This window comes from Trichomycterus rosablanca, chromosome 2 (genome assembly GCF_030014385.1).
Source record: "Trichomycterus rosablanca isolate fTriRos1 chromosome 2, fTriRos1.hap1, whole genome shotgun sequence".
In the NCBI taxonomy this organism is placed as follows: domain Eukaryota; kingdom Metazoa; phylum Chordata; class Actinopteri; order Siluriformes; family Trichomycteridae; genus Trichomycterus; species Trichomycterus rosablanca.
The window spans coordinates 40,782,408-40,801,411 of NC_085989.1; the positions used below are offsets into that span (position 1 = coordinate 40,782,408).

Genomic DNA, 19,004 nt, shown 5'->3' on the forward strand with positions numbered 1-19,004 from the left:
ACAACTAGTACACCGATCAGCCATAACATTAAAATCACCTCCTTGTTTCTACACTGTCCATTTTATCAGCTCCACTTACTATATACAGGGGTTGGACATGGACTATATACATGGCTAAATTGGACCAGTCTGGTGGCCAATCTTCATTAATTGCACATTGCACCAGTAAGAGCAGAGTGTGAAGGTTCAATTAGCAGGGTAAGAGCACAGTTTTGCTCAAAATATTGCAATGCACACAACATTATGGGTGACATACCAGAGTTCAAAAGAGGACAAATTGTTGGTGCACGTCTTGCTGGCGCATCTGTGACCAAGACAGCAAGTCTTTGTGATGTATCAAGAGCCACGGTATCCAGGGTAATGTCAGCATACCACCAAGGAGGACAAACCACATCCAACAGGATTAACTGTGGACGCAAGAGGAAGCTGTCTGAAAGGGATGTTCGGGTGCTAACCCGGATTGTATCCAAAAAACATAAAACCACGGCTGCCCAAATCACGGCAGAATTAAATGTGCACCTCAACTCTCCTGTTTCCACCAGAACTGTCCGTCGGGAGCTCCACAGGGTCAATATACACGGCCAGGCTGCTATAGCCAAACCTTTGGTCACTCGTGCCAATGCCAAACGTCGGTTTCAATGGTGCAAGGAGCGCAAATCTTGGGCTGTGGACAATGTGAAACATGTATTGTTCTCTGATGAGTCCACCTTTACTGTTTTCCCCACATCCGGGAGAGTTACGGTGTGGAGAAGCCCCAAAGAAGCGTACCACCCAGACTGTTGCATGCCCAGAGTGAAGCATGGGGGTGGATCAGTGATGGTTTGGGCTGCCATATCATGGCATTCCCTTGGCCCAATACTTGTGCTAGATGGGCGCGTCACTGCCAAGGACTACCGAACCATTCTGGAGGACCATGTGCATCCAATGGTTCAAACATTGTATCCTGAAGGCCATGTATCAGGATGACAATGCACCAATACACACAGCAAGACTGGTGAAAGATTGGTTTGATGAACATGAAAGTGAAGTTGAACATCTCCCATGGCCTGCACAGTCACCAGATCTAAATATTATTGAGCCACTTTGGGGTGTTTTGGAGAAGCGAGTCAGGAAACGTTTTCCTCCACCAGCATCACGTAGTGACCTGGCCACTATCCTGCAAGAAGAATGGCTTAAAATCCTTCTGACCACTGTGCAGGACTTGTATATGTCATTTCCAAGACGAATTGACGCTGTATTGGCCGCAAAAGGAGGCCCTACACTAGGGCTGGGCGACATGGATCAAAAATTATATCTCTATATTTTTTTCTGAATGGCGATATACGATATATATCTCGATATTTTTTTATCCCATAAGGTAATAACAAAAAGACACTTCTGAGACAAAGCTACATGTTCAAATCTTTTTTACAGGCACTTTTATTAATATTCATGCTAAGGAAGCTTCACACAAGAATTATTTTTCCTTAAAAAAAAAAAAAAAAAAGCTATTCTAAGAAAAAAAAAAGTTGTTTTCTAAGGCATCTCCTGTCGTGTAATGTGAATTACAAATATATTGTCTGGCCCTTTAAGAATGTTAAGTGTACTATAGGGCGCAGGGAGCGAGTGTGTAGGGAACATGTTGGAATGACACGGTTTCCGGCTGAGCTTGTGTGACATTAAAAGTAAAACCCCGTTAAAGTAAACCCCTCGTTAACCCCCCACCCCCCCATGTTTGGACTTTATACATTATTTTATGTATATGTCGCCACAACATTAACATTTACATTAATATTTTCTTTTACTGTATAGAACTCAGTTCTGTAATACAGGCAGAACTAATCGTTCATGTTACTGTGTAACTATTACAACATTTAATGCATTTTAATCAGCGTTCTTCTTCATGCACTTTATTATTATTTAACAGCTTTATTTGTTGTTTAATTGCTGTTTGCTCCTTGTTTACTGCAGAGTTAGTTCATGCAATTTAATAATGTTTGGTTGTTTATTGGCCGACAACAAGAAATACTATAATAGAAGATAAATAAATAAATGACGTGTCGGACGTCGGGCGATCGTCCAGTATAAACTAACACGACCACGTACAACATCCAGTACAGAAATCCCCATAATGTTTGTTTTTACAGATAGAGCAAATATATGTACATCACATATACAAACACAAGAGTCAGAACAACAGGAGACGCACCGCTACGTTATTATTACTTTCTCAACACTTAATGTGAAGTAAATACGTGCATGTCAGCGCGTGCATGCGCTTGTGTTGGTTTTTGAAACGAATAACGACTCGTTTTCTTCTTTTTTAACTTTGGGATTTGAAGTGAAAACGAATGACCAAAGGTACACGGAGCTGGAACCTTTTATCTGGACTTGTTTTCGGCGTTCTCTACAGAATACATTATTCTGCTGCTCATCTGACACTTTGAATTCGAACCATCTCCAAATAATTCCAAAAAGAGTCATTATTTTTCTTTTTAGTAAGCAGCTCCTCTTCGATAGCTTCTGTCACGTCTTTATCCGTCTCCATGCTATCGCTGCCTGCAGGACTTACTGGTGAAGCGGTGGGGAGGGGCGAGTTGTGTTCAGTGAGGGAGAGGGGCGGGGCAGTGAGGGAGAGGGGCGGGGCAGGTGAGGGAGAGGGGCGGGGCAGGTGAGGGAGAGGGGCGGGGCAGTGAGGGAGAGGGGCGGGGCAGGTGAACATGTGCAGAGACAAACTGGGAGAAGAGAAAGTCGAACTGTCGGATCTAACTGGAACGCAACATCTATATCGATATATGCGATATTGTCTTATCTTATATCGCGTATGAAAATATATCGATATTTTATAAAATCTCGATATATCGCCCAGCCCTACCCTACACCATACTAATAAATTATTGTGGTCTAAAACCAGGTGTTTCAGTTTCGTTGTCCAACCCCTGTAGAAGCACTTTGTAGTTCTACAATTACTGACTTTAGTCCATCTATTTCTCTGCATGCTTTGTTAGCCCCCTTTCACCCTGTTCTTCAATGGTCAGGACTCTCCCAGGACCACCACAGAGCAGGTATTATTTAGGTGGTGGATCATTCTCAGCTGACATGGTGGTGGTGTGTTAGTGTGTGTTGTGCTGGTATGAGAGGATAAGACACAGCAATGCTGATGGAGTTTTTTAAACACCTCACTGTCACTGCTGGACTGAGAATAGTCCACCAACAAAAAATATATCCAGCCAACAGCGCCCCCTGGGCAGCGTCCTGTGACCACTAATGAAGGTCTAGAAGATGACCACCTCAAACAGCAGCAATAGATGAGCGATCGTCTCTGACTTTACATCTGGAGGACCAACTAGGTAGGAGTGTCTAATAGAGTGGACAGTGAGTGGACATGGTATTTAAAAACTCCAGCAGCGCTGCTGTGTTTGATCCACTCATACCAGCACAACACACACTAACACATCACCACCATGTCAGTGTCACTGCAGTGCTGAGAATGATCCACCACCTAAATAATACCTACTCTGTAGTGGTCCTGTGGGGTCCTGACCATTAAAGAACAGGGTGAAAGCAGGCTAAAAAGGTATGTAAAGAAACAGATGGACTACAGTCAGTAATTGTAGAACTACAGAGTGCTTCTATATGGTAAGTGGAGCTGATAAAATGGACAGTGAGCATAGAAACAAGGAGGTGGTTTTAATGTTATGGCTAATCAGTGTATATTCTGTGTTTTAAAAATACTGGTTTCGACAGTGTGGAGTGTGTCAGGATACTGGTGTTTTCTCAACACCTGATGTACTGGTACAACAATAAGGCTGCACAAGTCTGGGGGTCTGAGAGCTGGGCTTCATCTTTGAAGCTTTAAAATTTCCTCTTTGTTTGAATTTCACAGGACAACACTAACCTCTATATGATAATGGAGTATGTTCCAGGAGGAGAGATGTTCTCTCACTTGAGGAGAATCGGCAGGTTCAGGTAAGGTTCACTGACTTCTGTTCCTTGTTGTGAATAGGGATGGCCTAAAAGAAAAGCAAATTGTACAATCGGTACCAGGATTTCTATCCAGTCTATAGTAGTGAAACCAGAAATGCTAACATTGATATCAGGGACTAAAATCATGTCCATGCTTGACAGCACTGTTATTGTTATTAAGTGTTAGCTTTACCCTTTATTAGTCTGCGGCACGGTGGCTTGTGGGTAGCACTGTCGCCTCACAGCAAGAAGGTCCTGGATTCGATTCCCAGGTGGAGCTGTCCGGGTCCTTTCTGTGTGGAGTTTGCATGTTCTCCTCGTGTCTGTGTGGGTTTCCTTCGGGAGCTCCGGTTTTCTTCCACAGTCCAAAGACGTGCAAGTGAGGTGAATTGGAGATACAAAATTGTCCATGACTGTGTTTGACATTAAACTGATGAATGTTGTGTCACCAGAAATGACCTCTCCTGTCATGAATGCATGACGTTAAAATCCTAATAAATAAATAAATACATTTATATCCTTTATCAGTCAAGCGTTTTATGGTCTTCTATCACTCTCTTTTTTTTTTTCTCTAGTGAGCCCCATGCTCGCTTCTATGCTGCCCAGATAGTTCTGACCTTTGAATATCTTCACTCGCTGGACCTCATTTACCGAGATCTGAAGCCTGAAAATCTTCTAATTGATCAGCAGGGCTATATACAGGTAAACACATGCACACAGCAAGTGTAATGTATAAACAGCAAAAACATTCCAGGGCTCCTGTTTTAGAGCATGTAGTGACCCTGGAGTGCTGTCAGATACATTCTACATCATGTTTTAGTGCTTTTAATTAGCCATTAGTGTATATGCATCACATTCAGTACAGTGGAATTTCAGGGCTGGAACTAAGAAAGCCTGATGCACTTCAAGTGATCAAGGAGCTCTGTCTTGTATCTGATAGACTAATCTGTAAGATAGCTTATATGATTAAAAATATGTAGACAACCTTTGTATTTTTTTAATATTTCAAGTGAGGTCCTTGAAGAGATAGTTTAATTAGTTTGGTGTGGAAAACACTTAGTAATGACCATGGTTTCAGAATAGAATAGAATAGAATCTTTAATGTCAGTGTACATAGGTGCAATGAAATTTGGTATTGCATCTCACCAGAGGTGGACAGATTACTAAAATATTGTACTCAAGTAAAAGTACTATTACTTTAATGAATTTTTACTGAAGTACGAGTAAAATTACTAGTCTAAAAATCTACTCCAGTAAAAAGTAACTCATTTAAAATGTACTCAGAGTAAACGTTACTTAGTTACTTTATTAACAGCGGGGGGGGTGTCTCTTCTGTGTAATGCAAACAGGACAAGTGGATATAAATCTCACAATAGTTGTTTTTAATTAAAATATAATAGAAAAAAACATGTTGATACAACATTTAAAACATTTAGGGAAGTGTAATGTGTTATTTTAGTACAGACCATCCCATAAAACCTTTTCAAACTGTATAAGCACTGAAGTTGGCATTAATTGTGGATTCTATAGACCAGCCTTCTTTTCATCACTAACAAATACCAAACAACAGTCAAACTGCAAATCTCATAACTCAAAACAAGTCAAGGTTACAGGTGTTGTGGCTTTCACTAAATGACCCAAAGAAAACCTTCAAGATGTAAGACAAAACTTTGCCATTCTTTGACATCAGACTATGTTATCAAATAACAAAACATTAAACTCCAAACATGTTAAACTTTTAAAAATCGCCCTTCCCTACTCTACCTAGATTACAGCTCCTTTATTTTAGCACCGGTTTATTTTCCATTGCAGAATTCACTGCAGCAGTTTTCCATAAGTTTTTTTTTTTACTCAGTAATGGATGTTATTTAAAATGTAGTGAATTACAATTCTTAATACAAAACATACTTAAGTAAAAGTAAAATTACTGGTTGTAAAATCTACTTTAAAAAGTACAAGTACACAAAAAAACTACTCGGTTACAGTAACGCGAATAAATGTAACTCGTTACTTTCCACCTCTGCATCTCACCAATAGAGGTAGTAGCAGCATAAGAGAAAAAATAGTACAGTAAAAATCACAAACAATTATTTACACTCTGAAAAATAAAACAGAAAATTTACAATCTGCATGAGTAAATGTACATATGTATTTATAAATATTAAATATTGTAAATACTGTGTGCAAATGCACACATATCCAACAAGCTCATGGTCAGGGGTTCAAATACTTTTGGCCATTTAGTGTGTTTTTGGTTTGGATATCATAAATATAAATAAAATGGTGACAAGTCCAGTCTAGCAGTCAGCATGCTACATTGACATTTAGCATAAAGGTCCTGTTACGCATAATGTGAAGTAAGCAGTGATTTATGTTTGCATGTTTACTCTATTTAACAGGGCTTTCTTAGTGCAGGTGATATTTCTTTTCTTTTATTTTTCATGTTCATCTTTGTCTTGAATGTTTAGTGTTGCTTTGTATGTTTATTTTTAAAAAAGTGCTAAGGTGGTGCAGCGGTCTAACATGCTAGCACACCACTGCAGAGAGTTTAAATCTCAAAGGTCATTAAGATGACCTGGCGTCCACACAAACAAAGTTAGGTGTGTGTAAGTGAGGAAAAGTCGGACAGGGTCACCCAGACGCCCATCTCAATACTCATTGGATAATTTTAGCACACAGATTTTAATTAACTGGCATTTTTTTTCCTTTTACCCCTATGTGACAGGTTACTGATTTTGGCTTTGCTAAGCGTGTAAAAGGCCGGACCTGGACACTGTGTGGCACTCCTGAGTACCTGGCACCAGAAATTATCCTCAGTAAAGTAAGTATCAGTGTTGGTGGTGCCTATTGTAGTACGCACAAAAACAGAGAGGATTTTAAATCTAAAACATTGACACAACAACATGCTAATTAGACATAGTGCGCTGTAGTGGGGAGGTGTTTCCTAAGGTGTTTGCCATATATAAATAAGAATATGGCAGAAAAAATCTATCTATTCAATATTATGTTTTGTATTCTTACTCACAAATGATGATCCATTATGATGAAAAATGAATGAGTTAAAGCCTTTATGAACCACAGTACAAATTTAATATTTACATTTTCAGCATTTAGCAGACGCTTTTATCCAAAGCGACTTACACAATGAGCTGAACACGATGAGCAATTGAGGGTTAAGGGCCTTGCTCAGGGACCTAACAGTGGCAACTTGGTGGTGGCGGGGCTTGAACCGGCAACCTTCTGTTTACTAGTCCAGTACCTTAACCACTGAGCTATCACTGCCCTATGTACAAATGTACTGTATGTTACTACCCTAGATGGTCGACAACAACAACTGGATCTCTCTACTCAGCCTGCCGGCTCCTGAGCAAACAAACCTCATTAAAATGGCTGAACAGAACTTAAAAGAAAAAAAGAATTTTTCAGTTTCCCAATTTTGGATATACTCAGCTCCACTGTTAACTCCTCTGACCTTTGTCAGTGGCATAAACACCCTTTCTGGCTGAGGAGGGCCACAGCCTAACACCTTTTTTTTTTTTAGCATTCCTGAAGCCGCCAGTTGCTTCATGTGAAGCAACACAGACGATTAACACATTCACACCTTGTAAGTGGGGAATATCCCCCACTCTGATACCTGCAGAATAGCTTTCTATTAAACACATACTGACTGAATGTACTAAATACTTACATGAATGACAATCTCTTGCAATACCAGAGACTGTGACAAAAATCCTCAACCAAGCCAAAATAAAAACAATCCCTAATTTCTTTAAAAAAAAAGTTGGTATAAAAGAGCACATTTGAACAACAACATAAGAACAGCACTTGGCAAGGATTATATTTGGATCTGACATGAGACATGTACCCTTCCTGCAGTTAATATAACCATGGTGTAAGCACGGCGTAAAACAATTAAATAAAGAAACTTCATTTGAGACCAACATGCATAACCCAGCCTATTTGTCGATTTTGCACAGCTTTCTTATTAATTTTGAGAGAGAGAGAGAGAGAGAGAGAGAGAGAGAACTGTGTGTTTTTAATGATTTGTAAGGTTTTTATTTAAGCTTAAAGGTTTTTGTATAGTATGTATATGTGTAGTGGCACTACATGCACCTGGCTTTACATGTGTAATTATGTGTGTGTGTGTACAGACTTAGAGGGGTGAAGGAAACAAGTCTGGAAAAAGTTACACATTGCTATAACTTCCCTACGTTTCTTTTTTTGTAGGGCTATAATAAAGCCGTGGACTGGTGGGCTCTGGGGGTGCTGATTTATGAAATGGCTGCCGGTTACCCCCCATTCTTTGCTGACCAGCCTATTCAGATCTATGAGAAGATTGTCTCAGGCAAGGTGAGTGAGCATGAGAACCAGATGATGAAATGATAAATCGCAGAATACTTTGAGTATGTTAAAGGTTTACAAATGCATTTATGGTTACAAACCTTCTATATACATTATAATGTTATCAACATTATTAATTAGATAATTGAGAAATTGTATGCAGTTTAATCAAGTTTATCAAGTTTAATATAATTGTATTAATTATATTTCAAATTAAAGGTTTACATACACCTGTAAGGGGCTTGTAGGAGTATTGGTAGCATTGGTAGCTTATTGGTTAAGGTACTGGATTAATGATCAGAGGTTGGTTGGTTGGTTGGTCTTAACCATTGCCAATTTTCCACTGTTGGACCCTTGAGCAAAGACCTTAACCCTCAATTGCCTTTATTGTTTTGTTTTTTTACAATATGTAAGTCATTTTTTGCTAAGGTCAGAAAAGAAATCGAAACAACCAAATGAAACCAAGTCTGCCATTGTAATGCTGCTGGAACATAGGTGACACTGTCCACAGTCAGGCGCACTTTACATTACCATGGGCATTGATGCTAAAGCTTTTTTTTTTTTCTCTTTGTTAGAAAATAGTTTTCTATACTGATTGAGGGAGTTTTCCTATACATAACTATTTTTCCCTATACTTGAACATTGTTTGTATACACAGACATGATTGGCTGTGCGTATGTGTTTGGGGGAGAGGTGGCGGGGGTGAGTGGATTTGAAGTCAGGGCTCTGTGCAGGCCAGTGGAGTTCCTTCATACCAAACTTGTCAAACCATGTTTTATGGACCCCAGTCATGCTAGAAGAGGAAGGGGTCTTCCCAAAAGTATTGGCACAATGTTAAAAGCAATTCGTTTTATATAGTTTATTTTGTATAACGTTTAGCAAACACCTAAACTTAATCATTAGGAGGGGTGTCCACTTACGTTTGGCTTTATAGTGTAAGTTCTACAGGTAGCTCATTTAAATATGGCATGTATAGTTGTTATTTATTTGTAACATATTGGGGGTTAAAACTAGCATTTGAAAATAAATTCAGAAATGAACGTCATTACCTTATCATCATCATTTCTGTCCATTGTTTATTCCATACTAACATGGCTAAAGAATTCTCTTGGTCAACCTGGTGTACACCGAATTTTAAAATCATTTCTATTTTGTGCTTCAGTGCACTACACAGGGTACAACAGTATTTGTTTATCAACACTACATAATATTCTATGAAGCCAAGTGAAATCATTTATAGTTTGTCTTGGCAGCTGTTAGTGTGAACCAGTTTCACAGGGTCATTCTGAAGGCAGCACAACCAATAAATCAATCCATGTAAAATAGTGCAGGCTTTATGGCAGAGCTTGTGTTATGATGGGAGTGATCATTTGGATTGTCATTATTTATTTGTAATGAACATACAGTAAAGTATGCAGTGGAAGCACAATGTCTGATTGAATCATGGTCATAAACACTGAGTATTGTATTTAGTTCAAACTGTGATTTATTGTAATATTCATCTTTTATACCACCTCAAAAAGATTTGCATTTTATTAAAGTCATAAATGTGTATGGCTGTAAGATTGATGGGATAAAATGAATCAATGTGGTCTTGTATGACTTCTGTGTTTAATATAATACATTTGGGAGCATAAAAATATGCATAATTTTGATCAATGTATACAATAGTTTTGATCAATGTATACATTGTCTTTGCTTTATTGCATACTCACTGTCTAAATAGTATCATTTTGTGATTGTAGTTCTTTTTATTTATATTATTATTTATATTTATTATGTTTTACATAATGTTTTGTTAAAAAGTTTGCATTGTGCATTATACTTTTTTATAATTCTGTTTATAGGTGCGCTTCCCCTCCCACTTCAGCTCAGACCTGAAGGACCTGCTGAGGAATTTGCTCCAGGTGGACCTAACCAAGCGCTTTGGTAACCTCAAGAATGGCGTCAATGACATCAAGGGCCATAAGTGGTTCGCCACCACCGACTGGATTGCCATCTATCAAAGAAAGGTTAGAGAGGCAGCTTAATGCAGCCCTAAAGTTCTTTATGCCAATAGAAAATAAATGGCATTGGTTTTCTGAATGGAATTAATTTCATTGCTGGGTGTTCGCAAGTTTGATGGTCATAGACGTCCATGGTCAGATCTCATGGACTTGCTTTCTGATAGGACGGCATTCGTCTTGTACGTTCAAGCAACTGTAGCTCATAATAGAGGTTTGTTAGCTTAAATATATAGAATGAGTTAGTGCATACTCATGTGCTTCAATTACATTGGCTTCACTTGTCTTAAAGAAAACAAGTGTTAGAACTCACCCCTCCAGGTTGGTAGCATGATAGGGAAGACACTGCTATTTAGGTTTTTCCAGTTGACTTATTTCTGTTTGCATCACCCCTACACTGCACAAGGAGGGTCACAGACTAGCACTCACCCCCTCCACCACTTGTGAAGCTGGTATTTGCTGATTTTCCAACAGCATACATGCATCTTGTATGGAGATTAATGCTATGCAAAGAGCTCAAGTGGAAACACCCAAAACAGGATGATTTATATTATCTGCCTACACAAAAATTTTAACATGCACAAAAGGAATACGCTATGCTTTCTGTATTTCTCCATCGCTTGTGCTGACACCTCGGCTAGACAGTAAGCATTGTTGCCGCAGGGCCAAGGAGGCAACTAACAATCCAATCTTTTTTCCTCAGACATGACCAATTGTGTCCATAGAGCACCCGAGCAGGTCGCTGGCACTGCTGAGGCTTAAACCCAGATCTTATTTTATGGCCATATCAATAAGTCGTTTTGTTTCATCCCCAAATAATAATGAACCCAGTTTGATGGTCAAGCTATGGAGATCAGAACCACAGGGTTTGTGCTTGATCGTTTCAGGTGGAGGCTCCATTCATCCCCAAATGCAAGGGCCCCGGCGACACCAGCAACTTTGACGATTACGAGGAAGAGGAAATCCGGGTCTCCTTCACAGAAAAATGCGCCAAGGAGTTTGCAGAGTTCTAGTCCCAGCCAGGAGCAGCGGAGGGAGAGAGCGACGGAGCGATGTAGACGGTGGAGAGGGGGGCAGCAGAAAAGGAGAGATAATAGACTGGACTGGGCCTGTTTTCAGTAACAATAAGAAAAACAACGCTGTAAAGCCCCCACACAGACATGGCGAAATTGGGGGGGGAGGGGATTAAAAAGTCCCTCGAAAACCAGCAGTGTTGCCTTTCAAGATCGCTTATCACTTATTGATGTTATTATACTTATTCATTTTCATCTTCTCTTTTCTGATGTGTAGCAAGGGTCCTCTAGGTTGAGGTGCAGTTGTCTTGCTGTATTTGGTTGACAAAAGGCACTAAGCTTATTCTCTGGTACTGACTGGTTGGTCCAGGGGCGAGTCACTCCTGGATAGCAACTTTTTAAATGGGCACGGGCATTTCAGCCTTGTTCTCTTATTCTTTGTTTTGTTCTGTATCGGGTTTTTTTTCATCTTTTGTTTTACCCTTCCTTTGTGCATCAATCTGTCCAAGCAATAGCGTCAGACTAACCTGCCTGCTTTGGTGGTGAACAGGTGGAGGATGTGAGATTTTTTTTGTTTGACGAAACCATCCCATTAGCACTACTTTCCATTCTTTACCTCACTTTTATGAGCACAGCCTACTTGTCATTTGGTTCTGTTTTCAAACCTGGTTCAGGCCATGCTGAAGGTAACTAATCGGCCATTCAGTCTTATTGTCCCTCACTTTTCTCGTAGGTCTCACCTCTGTCAAAGCCAAGTTTTAGGTTCTTACCATCGAAGCTTCTAAGCGGTGGGTTTCACAGCAGCTCCAGTTGTGGAAGCTGATTCGTTTTGTCACTTCACTCCTAATTAGCAGTCTGACAAAGTGTGTGCGCTTTTTTTAACAGATCTAAAATCTTTTGTCTTTCCACTTGTGAATCTGACACTAAAAAGAAAATGTGAAGTGGTTTGTTTAAGCACAAAGCACTTGTTAGTTAGCAGGTTATTACTGTAGCAAAATTTTTTTAGAGAGATAAAGAAAAGGTGCGTTATATTATTCTGCTGTAAAACTTAAGAGCAGGACTTTGTTCGTGTGGGCAGGGTTACAGGTTTCTGCCCGACACGACCCTACAGGTTTTACATTTGCATTCACAGAGCCGTGCTTACATAAATCCTGAGATTTTTTAAAATTCCATCTTTAAATGCCTGTTTTTGGTAAGCAACCCTCTTAATGAAATGCAGGCATTTTTCTTTCCTCTTCTATTTTTTTCCTTTTTTTAATCACTAGTCCTTTCTGCTCTTTTTGTTTATTCACTTTTGCTTACTGTTTGTTTGTGAATTGCTGGACAAAGATGGTGGGGCTTTATTTGTGTATAATGAATTATTAACGAGCTGCTCCACCCTTGAGTTAAATATAACACTTATAACAGAATTGTTTTTGGCCTGAAAGATATAAGAACAGAAAAATATATTCTTGCTCTTTAACAATGTAGATGCAAGACAATCTAAAATCTAATATCTCAGTGATTTTCTTAGTGCCCCACCGTGTGCAATAATTGCAACACTGGTAACTGAGTCTATTTTAATCAGTCTTTCTTCTATTTATTCGACCTGTTTTGATGCCCTCATTGCTTTCGGATGGCCGTACAAGTCAGTGTTTACTACTGAAAAATTTTGCATTTTTGTGATGGAATTGAGGAGTGTGAACATTTTAACAAAATGTCTAGTGTAGTTAAATTTACTTAATGTTAAAAAATATATATATAACAATAACAAATTAGTACCAGTTCAACAATGGGTCCTTGGTGCTAAGAACTGTCTCGAGACAAGGATTGAGAAATGCTTTGTAGCGTTTTTCTTTCTCAGCATTTCCCCTTGAGGAGAATTATTGATATCTGCTGCATTCATAGCCGTACTATTTACGATGCTTGTTGGGGTTGTTTAAGTACCTTATTGGGAAGAATGTTACAGGTTTTAGGATCCTTAAAAATGAAACGCTTCAGCTTATTTTACTTTATTTGCTTTGCTTTTGAACCATGATACATGAATCACCATATAATTTGCTTATTATTGCTTATAATTTGCGTTACTGCTGTAAAGTGGTTGCCTAGGGAGAAAATTAATCAATTTCTCGGCTTTCTACGCTCATGCTAGAAATACTTTTTATCTCTATTTAACTCAAAGACTTGGGCTTAGCTAAAGAGGTAATATGAGCGGAAATTATATTACGACTTAGTACATATTCGTAGTACATGTCAAGGACGCACCAAGGCAGTTCACATAAGCACCCATGCCCAGGACCCATACTTATAAATCATATGAAACTATCATATTCCAGTGATTACAGTGGTAAGAAAAGGGAGCTAAGGGATTTACCTGGCAATCTTATACAAATAATATGACCGTGGCTGCTCGTTGGGAGAGTTTTAGTGGGTTGTTCGTGGCAACATCTAATTGTTTTCCAACAACCAAAGATTTATGGAAAATGCTCAGATTCACCACTCTGACCTCTTCTGACCGAGTATATAAGTGATTATTTTGCATCATTTGGCTAGTGTGGTCAACCTCTCCATGTCCTCTTGGTTTTCTGGGCCCAGTTCCTCTCTCGAAAACACATTTAGTGTCACTCCGTCTTCTTCTCACCCCCCTCAGTACGCCATCAATCAGCTACTTGTGCATCCAGTCCACGCTGCAGTTTATCTTTGTACACATCCAGTTTCCTACACTCTTCTATTTGCTTTTTAAATCACAAAAAAGATTGATTTACTTTTTTCATATTTTCTAAGTGTATTTTTCAGTAAGAAACTCTTTCTTCCCGACACAGGTATGGTAATGGTGTAGTCTAATTGTACCTTTTTCGGGAAACAATACTGTATATTCTCTGCCTTTAACAGTCTTAATTATTTTACCTTCTGGAGAACTTGACGGCTACCCCGTAAGACACATGGAGTATGTTTAAAAAAAAAAAGAAAAAAAAAAGAATACACAAAATATTTTGCAACATGTATCATTCCAATAAAGTTTTAATTGTTAAAATGATAAATGTGTGAATTATTGTAAAATACATTGTACAGTAGGTCTAAACGGGGGCTGGACAACACACTACTGACTATTTGCCTATTTTCTAATTTTGTTTTTTACACATTTAACTGGTTCTGCATACACACTATATTGCCAAAAGTATTCACTTGTCTGCCTTTACATGCATATGAACTTGAGTGACCATCCATAGGGTTTAATATGATGTCGGCCCACCCTTTGTAGCTATAACAGCTTCAACTCTTCTGGGAAGGCTTTCCACGAGGTTTAGGAGTGTGTTTATGGGAATTTTTGACCATTCTTCCAGAAGCGCATTTGTGAGGTCAGACACTGATGTTGGGCGAAAAGGCCTGGCTCGCAGTATCCGCTCTAATTCATCCCAAAGGTGTTCTATCAGGTTGAGGTCAGGACTCTGTGCAGGCCAGTCAAGTTCTTCCACACCAAACTCGCTCATCCATGTCTTTATGGACCTTGCTTTGTGCACTGGTGCGCAGTCATGCTGGAACAGGAAGGGGCCATCCCCAAACTGTTCCCACAAAGTTGTGAGCATAAAATTGTCCAAAATCTCTTGGTATGCTGAAGCATTAAGAATTCCTTTCACTGGAACTAATGAGCCGAGCCCAACTTCTGAAAAACAACCCCACACCATAATCCCCCCTCCACCAAACTTTACACTCGGCACAATGCAGTCAGACAAGTACCGTTCTCCTGGCAACCGCCAAACCCAGACTCGTCCATCGGATTGCCAGATGGAGAAGCATGATTCATCACCACAGAGAACACGTCTCCACTGCTCTAGAGTCCAGTGGCAGCGTGCTTTACACCACTGCATCCGACGCTTTGCATTGCGCTTGGTGATGTAAGGCTTGGATGCAGCTGCTCGACCATGGAAACCCATTCCATGAAGCTCTCTACACACTGTTCTTGAGCTAATCTGTAGGCCACATGAAGTTTGGAGGTCTGTAGCGATTAACTCTGCAGAAAGTTGCTGACCTCTGTGCACTACGCGCCTCAGCATCCGCTGACCCTGCTCTGTCATTTTACATGGCCTACCACCTAGCGAGGAAATTTCATGACTGGACTTGTTGCACAGGTGGCATCCTATCACGGTACCATGCTGGAATTCACAGCTCCTGAGAGCGACCCATTCTTTCACTAATGTTTGTAGAAGCAGTCTGCATGCCTAGGTGCTTGATTTTATACACCTGTGGCCATGGAAGTGATTGGAACACCTGAATTAAATTATTTGGATGGGTGAGTGAATACATTTGGCAATATAGTGTATCTAAATACATTATTTAATACAAGGCAAATACCATCTGACTAAATACAACATTACATCTATTTTACTTGCCCCCTTAACCCACTGCACTGCTTGTGCCCCCATAGCAGAAGCAATTGCAACCAAATGTCCTCCACATCTGGAGGAGCCTTGGCCCATTATTAATTTCAGAATTGCTTCAGTTTAGCCCTATCTTGGGCTTGTGAGCATTAACTGCACATTTAACGTCCTTCCAGATCAGAACTATAAAACATCCATTCCAAAACCATTTTTTTTAAAGCCTGATTAAGTTAGACCTGCTGTTGTGCTCTGATTCATTTCATGTTGCACAACCCACTTGCACTTCAGCTTTATATCATGGACTGATGACCAGACATTTTCCAAATTCTCAACATTTTCTGGTAGAGTGAAAAAGATGTTATCACTGCACTTCAGGTCATGCCCTCCTAATGTTTTCTATAGCTGTAGGTTTCTTTGGATAAAAGCACCTGCTTAAATAACATAAATGTTTGATTTATTCTTGGATTACACCTGGCTATCTGGACAAAATGCCTAAAAGTTTAGGTTTTTGGTGTCTAATGCACAACATCCACGCTGGCTGAGGAGAACCACAGATTAGCACACATCCTCCAACAGGTGTAAAGCCATCTTTTTTTTACCAGTCTGTGGCAGACCCCTATATGGCCGTAACATACAGAGGAACAGAGGAACTATTCTCCAAGTAAGTCTCTGCCTTCTTGTGTCAGTGCCTCAACCACACAGAAGAAGTAGCTGTTGCAGTGGCAGCATGGTGATATCCCATCTTCCTTTTTATTATTTGGACAGCCAGTTATGTCTGTAGATCATGGGTGGACTATAACCCTGGTTTCAGCAGTGGTTGGCTTGTAAAATAGACTGCTCCACCACCCAAGCACCCCTAACTAATACTATTAAGAAAAACCTTGATGATATAACACCTAGATAGGGCATGTGTCTACTAAAAGTACGTCGACACCTGATCATGAGCTTGTTGGACATAATTTGAATGAATTTCTTTACACAACATTTTGGAGGGTTCGGTCAAATAAGCAATCATGAGGTCAGATGTTGATGTTGGCCCGAGAAGACCTGGCTTGTAAAATAAGTACCAATTCATCCTGAAGATGTTTACTTGGATTACGTTCAGAGCTCTGTGCAAGTCACAAAGGGTCTTCCACAAAGTTAATAACTATTTATTTTATATTGATTGATTTGTTTGCAATGGGTATTTTTATATTAATGCAATTAAAATATAATAAAAACATTTGGATTGTAAATATGTAAACTGTAAACTTAATATTTAAATGCATTACTGTATTAAATCAGCCTATAATGAAATATATCCTTAATACTGTAAAAATGAACAAACACCAAAACCTCAAGAAAGCAAATTCATCATTTTGTCAACGTTGCATTTATTTAGTTTTGCTGACAATGTCGGTATTTGCTTTTACTGTATAGAAAAGTGTATTGATTACTCAGTGTGAAGACCCATCTCAAATAAAATAATTTATGTCCAAGCATTTTTCCCTTCACTTTACATGTGCAGTACACTGATTAAAATATACTGGTGATGTAGTGCACTTTGTGGTAGGTAAAATGAGATTTGGGATTTAGCTGCAGACATCAGCTCAATTTTAATTGGTAAGAATCATTTAAAGGACATTTTTATGGATGCTTGTAACTGCTTTACCAATAATTGATTGATTGTTGAATGTTCTTAGGCCCATAATGTGACTATTATAGTGTTATGTTTTATTACTGATGTTGTGTCCTTCACTAATGTTTATTTAATCCCTTTACTTCAAGTGGTTCTGCTGCTTGCCAGGCCACCATTGTAATAAAAGAATTCATTCTTAATGACTTGCCTGGTTAAATTAAAGGTTAAATAAAAAAATAAAAATAATGCATTTAATGCATGTAAAGAGATTCATTTTCAGCATTTAGCAGACACTTTTATTCAAAGTGACTTACAGTACTGTGACAGCATACAGCCTCAGCAATTGAGGGCTAAGGGCCTTACGCAAGGGCCCAACTGTGGCAACTGAAGTCTAATAAAGCTTAAACAATTCTCTTCATTTGCAGGTCCGCTTTAGAAGCATAATTTGTCAAAGATAAATGTACATGGCATCATGGAGTCCATTGTTAAATATCAGGACATTTTAGATGCTTTTTGCCAAGAAACTAAAGGGTTCCAACAGGAAAGTGATCCAGACGTATGTCCAAAATTACACAAAAATGCTTTACTGAACACAAAATCAAGCTTGTACCATGGCCATGTCAGTACCCTGATTTAAAGTGCATATCTTTTATACAGAATCTCTCCAAATTGTCCAGGGTCCTTTGTAAGTAAATATCACATTCAAAATTGATCAATTTATTTATTTATTAGGATTTTAACGTCATGTTTTACACACTTCGCTTACATTCATGACAGGACATGTAGTTACTTATTACACAAGATTCATCAGTTCACAAGTCTAATGTCAAACACAGTCATGGACAATTTTGCTTCTCCAATTCACCTCACTTGCATGTCTTTGAACTATGGGAGATAAATGGAGCTCCTGCAGGAAACCCATGCAGACACAGGAAGAACATGCAAACTCCACATAGAAAGGACCCAGACCGCTCCACCTGGGAATTGAACTCAGGACCTTCCTGCTGTGAGGCAACAGTGCTACCCACCGAGCCACTGTGCCTCCCACAAAATAGATCAGTTTATTTATTTATTATTTATTAGGATTTTAACGTCATGTTTTGCACACTTTGGTTACATTCATGACAGGAACGGTAAGTTATAGGTTACACAAGATTCATCAGTTCACAAGTCTAATGTCAAACACAGTCATGGACAATTTAGTATCTCCAATTCACTTCATTTGCATGTCTTTGGACTGTGTGAGATAACCGGAGCTCCTGGAGGAAATCCACGCAGACACGGGGAGAGCATGCAAACTCCCCACACAAAGGAGCCAGTCCGCCACACCTGGGGATCGAACCCAGGTCCTTCTTGCTGTGAGGCGACAGTACTACCCACCAAGCCACTGTGCCTCCCACAAAATGCATCAACGGCATTGATGCCATTTACCTCACAATGGTACAAAAAGCAAAGCAAAGCAAAAACAAACAGTGATGTGACTTTCCAACCCTATATGCAAATAAACTCTTAACGGTCATTTAATCAATCCTGCTCTTAAAATTTGACTGGGAACGGCACATTTTAAATGTTAATATATTAGAACTACACTGTAATATCGTGTAAATTGCAATAAATGTGGAAATACTTGACATTTTCACCTATATTGAAAACATTATGTCTGCGGTTTCAAAGGATTTAAGGCGGGGCGCAAAAGTCGCGCTTGTGAATCTCCACCTTAAACGAG

At 39.3% G+C, this 19,004-nt stretch overlaps 1 protein-coding gene and 1 long non-coding RNA gene across 3 annotated transcripts in view; one reads left to right on the forward strand and one right to left on the reverse strand.

Annotated features, from left to right (window-relative positions):
- The window catches only part of prkacaa (protein kinase, cAMP-dependent, catalytic, alpha, genome duplicate a), a 57,737-nt gene extending 43,415 nt beyond the window's left edge, over positions 1–14,322 (forward strand). Inside the window, exons 5-10 of the mRNA XM_063015802.1 lie at positions 3,866–3,948; positions 4,521–4,647; positions 6,671–6,766; positions 8,173–8,295; positions 10,134–10,298; positions 11,177–14,322. Of these exons, the coding sequence (XP_062871872.1) occupies positions 3,866–3,948; positions 4,521–4,647; positions 6,671–6,766; positions 8,173–8,295; positions 10,134–10,298; positions 11,177–11,302 (720 nt within the window). The 3' untranslated portion in view covers positions 11,303–14,322. The remainder of the gene's footprint in view (positions 1–3,865; positions 3,949–4,520; positions 4,648–6,670; positions 6,767–8,172; positions 8,296–10,133; positions 10,299–11,176) is intronic.
- The window catches only part of LOC134333691 (uncharacterized), a 48,567-nt gene that overhangs the window by 28,739 nt on the left and 824 nt on the right, over positions 1–19,004 (reverse strand). For both annotated transcript variants that reach the window (XR_010015401.1, XR_010015400.1), the window contains exon 2: positions 3,878–3,992. This is a non-coding gene — a long non-coding RNA (uncharacterized LOC134333691). The remainder of the gene's footprint in view (positions 1–3,877; positions 3,993–19,004) is intronic.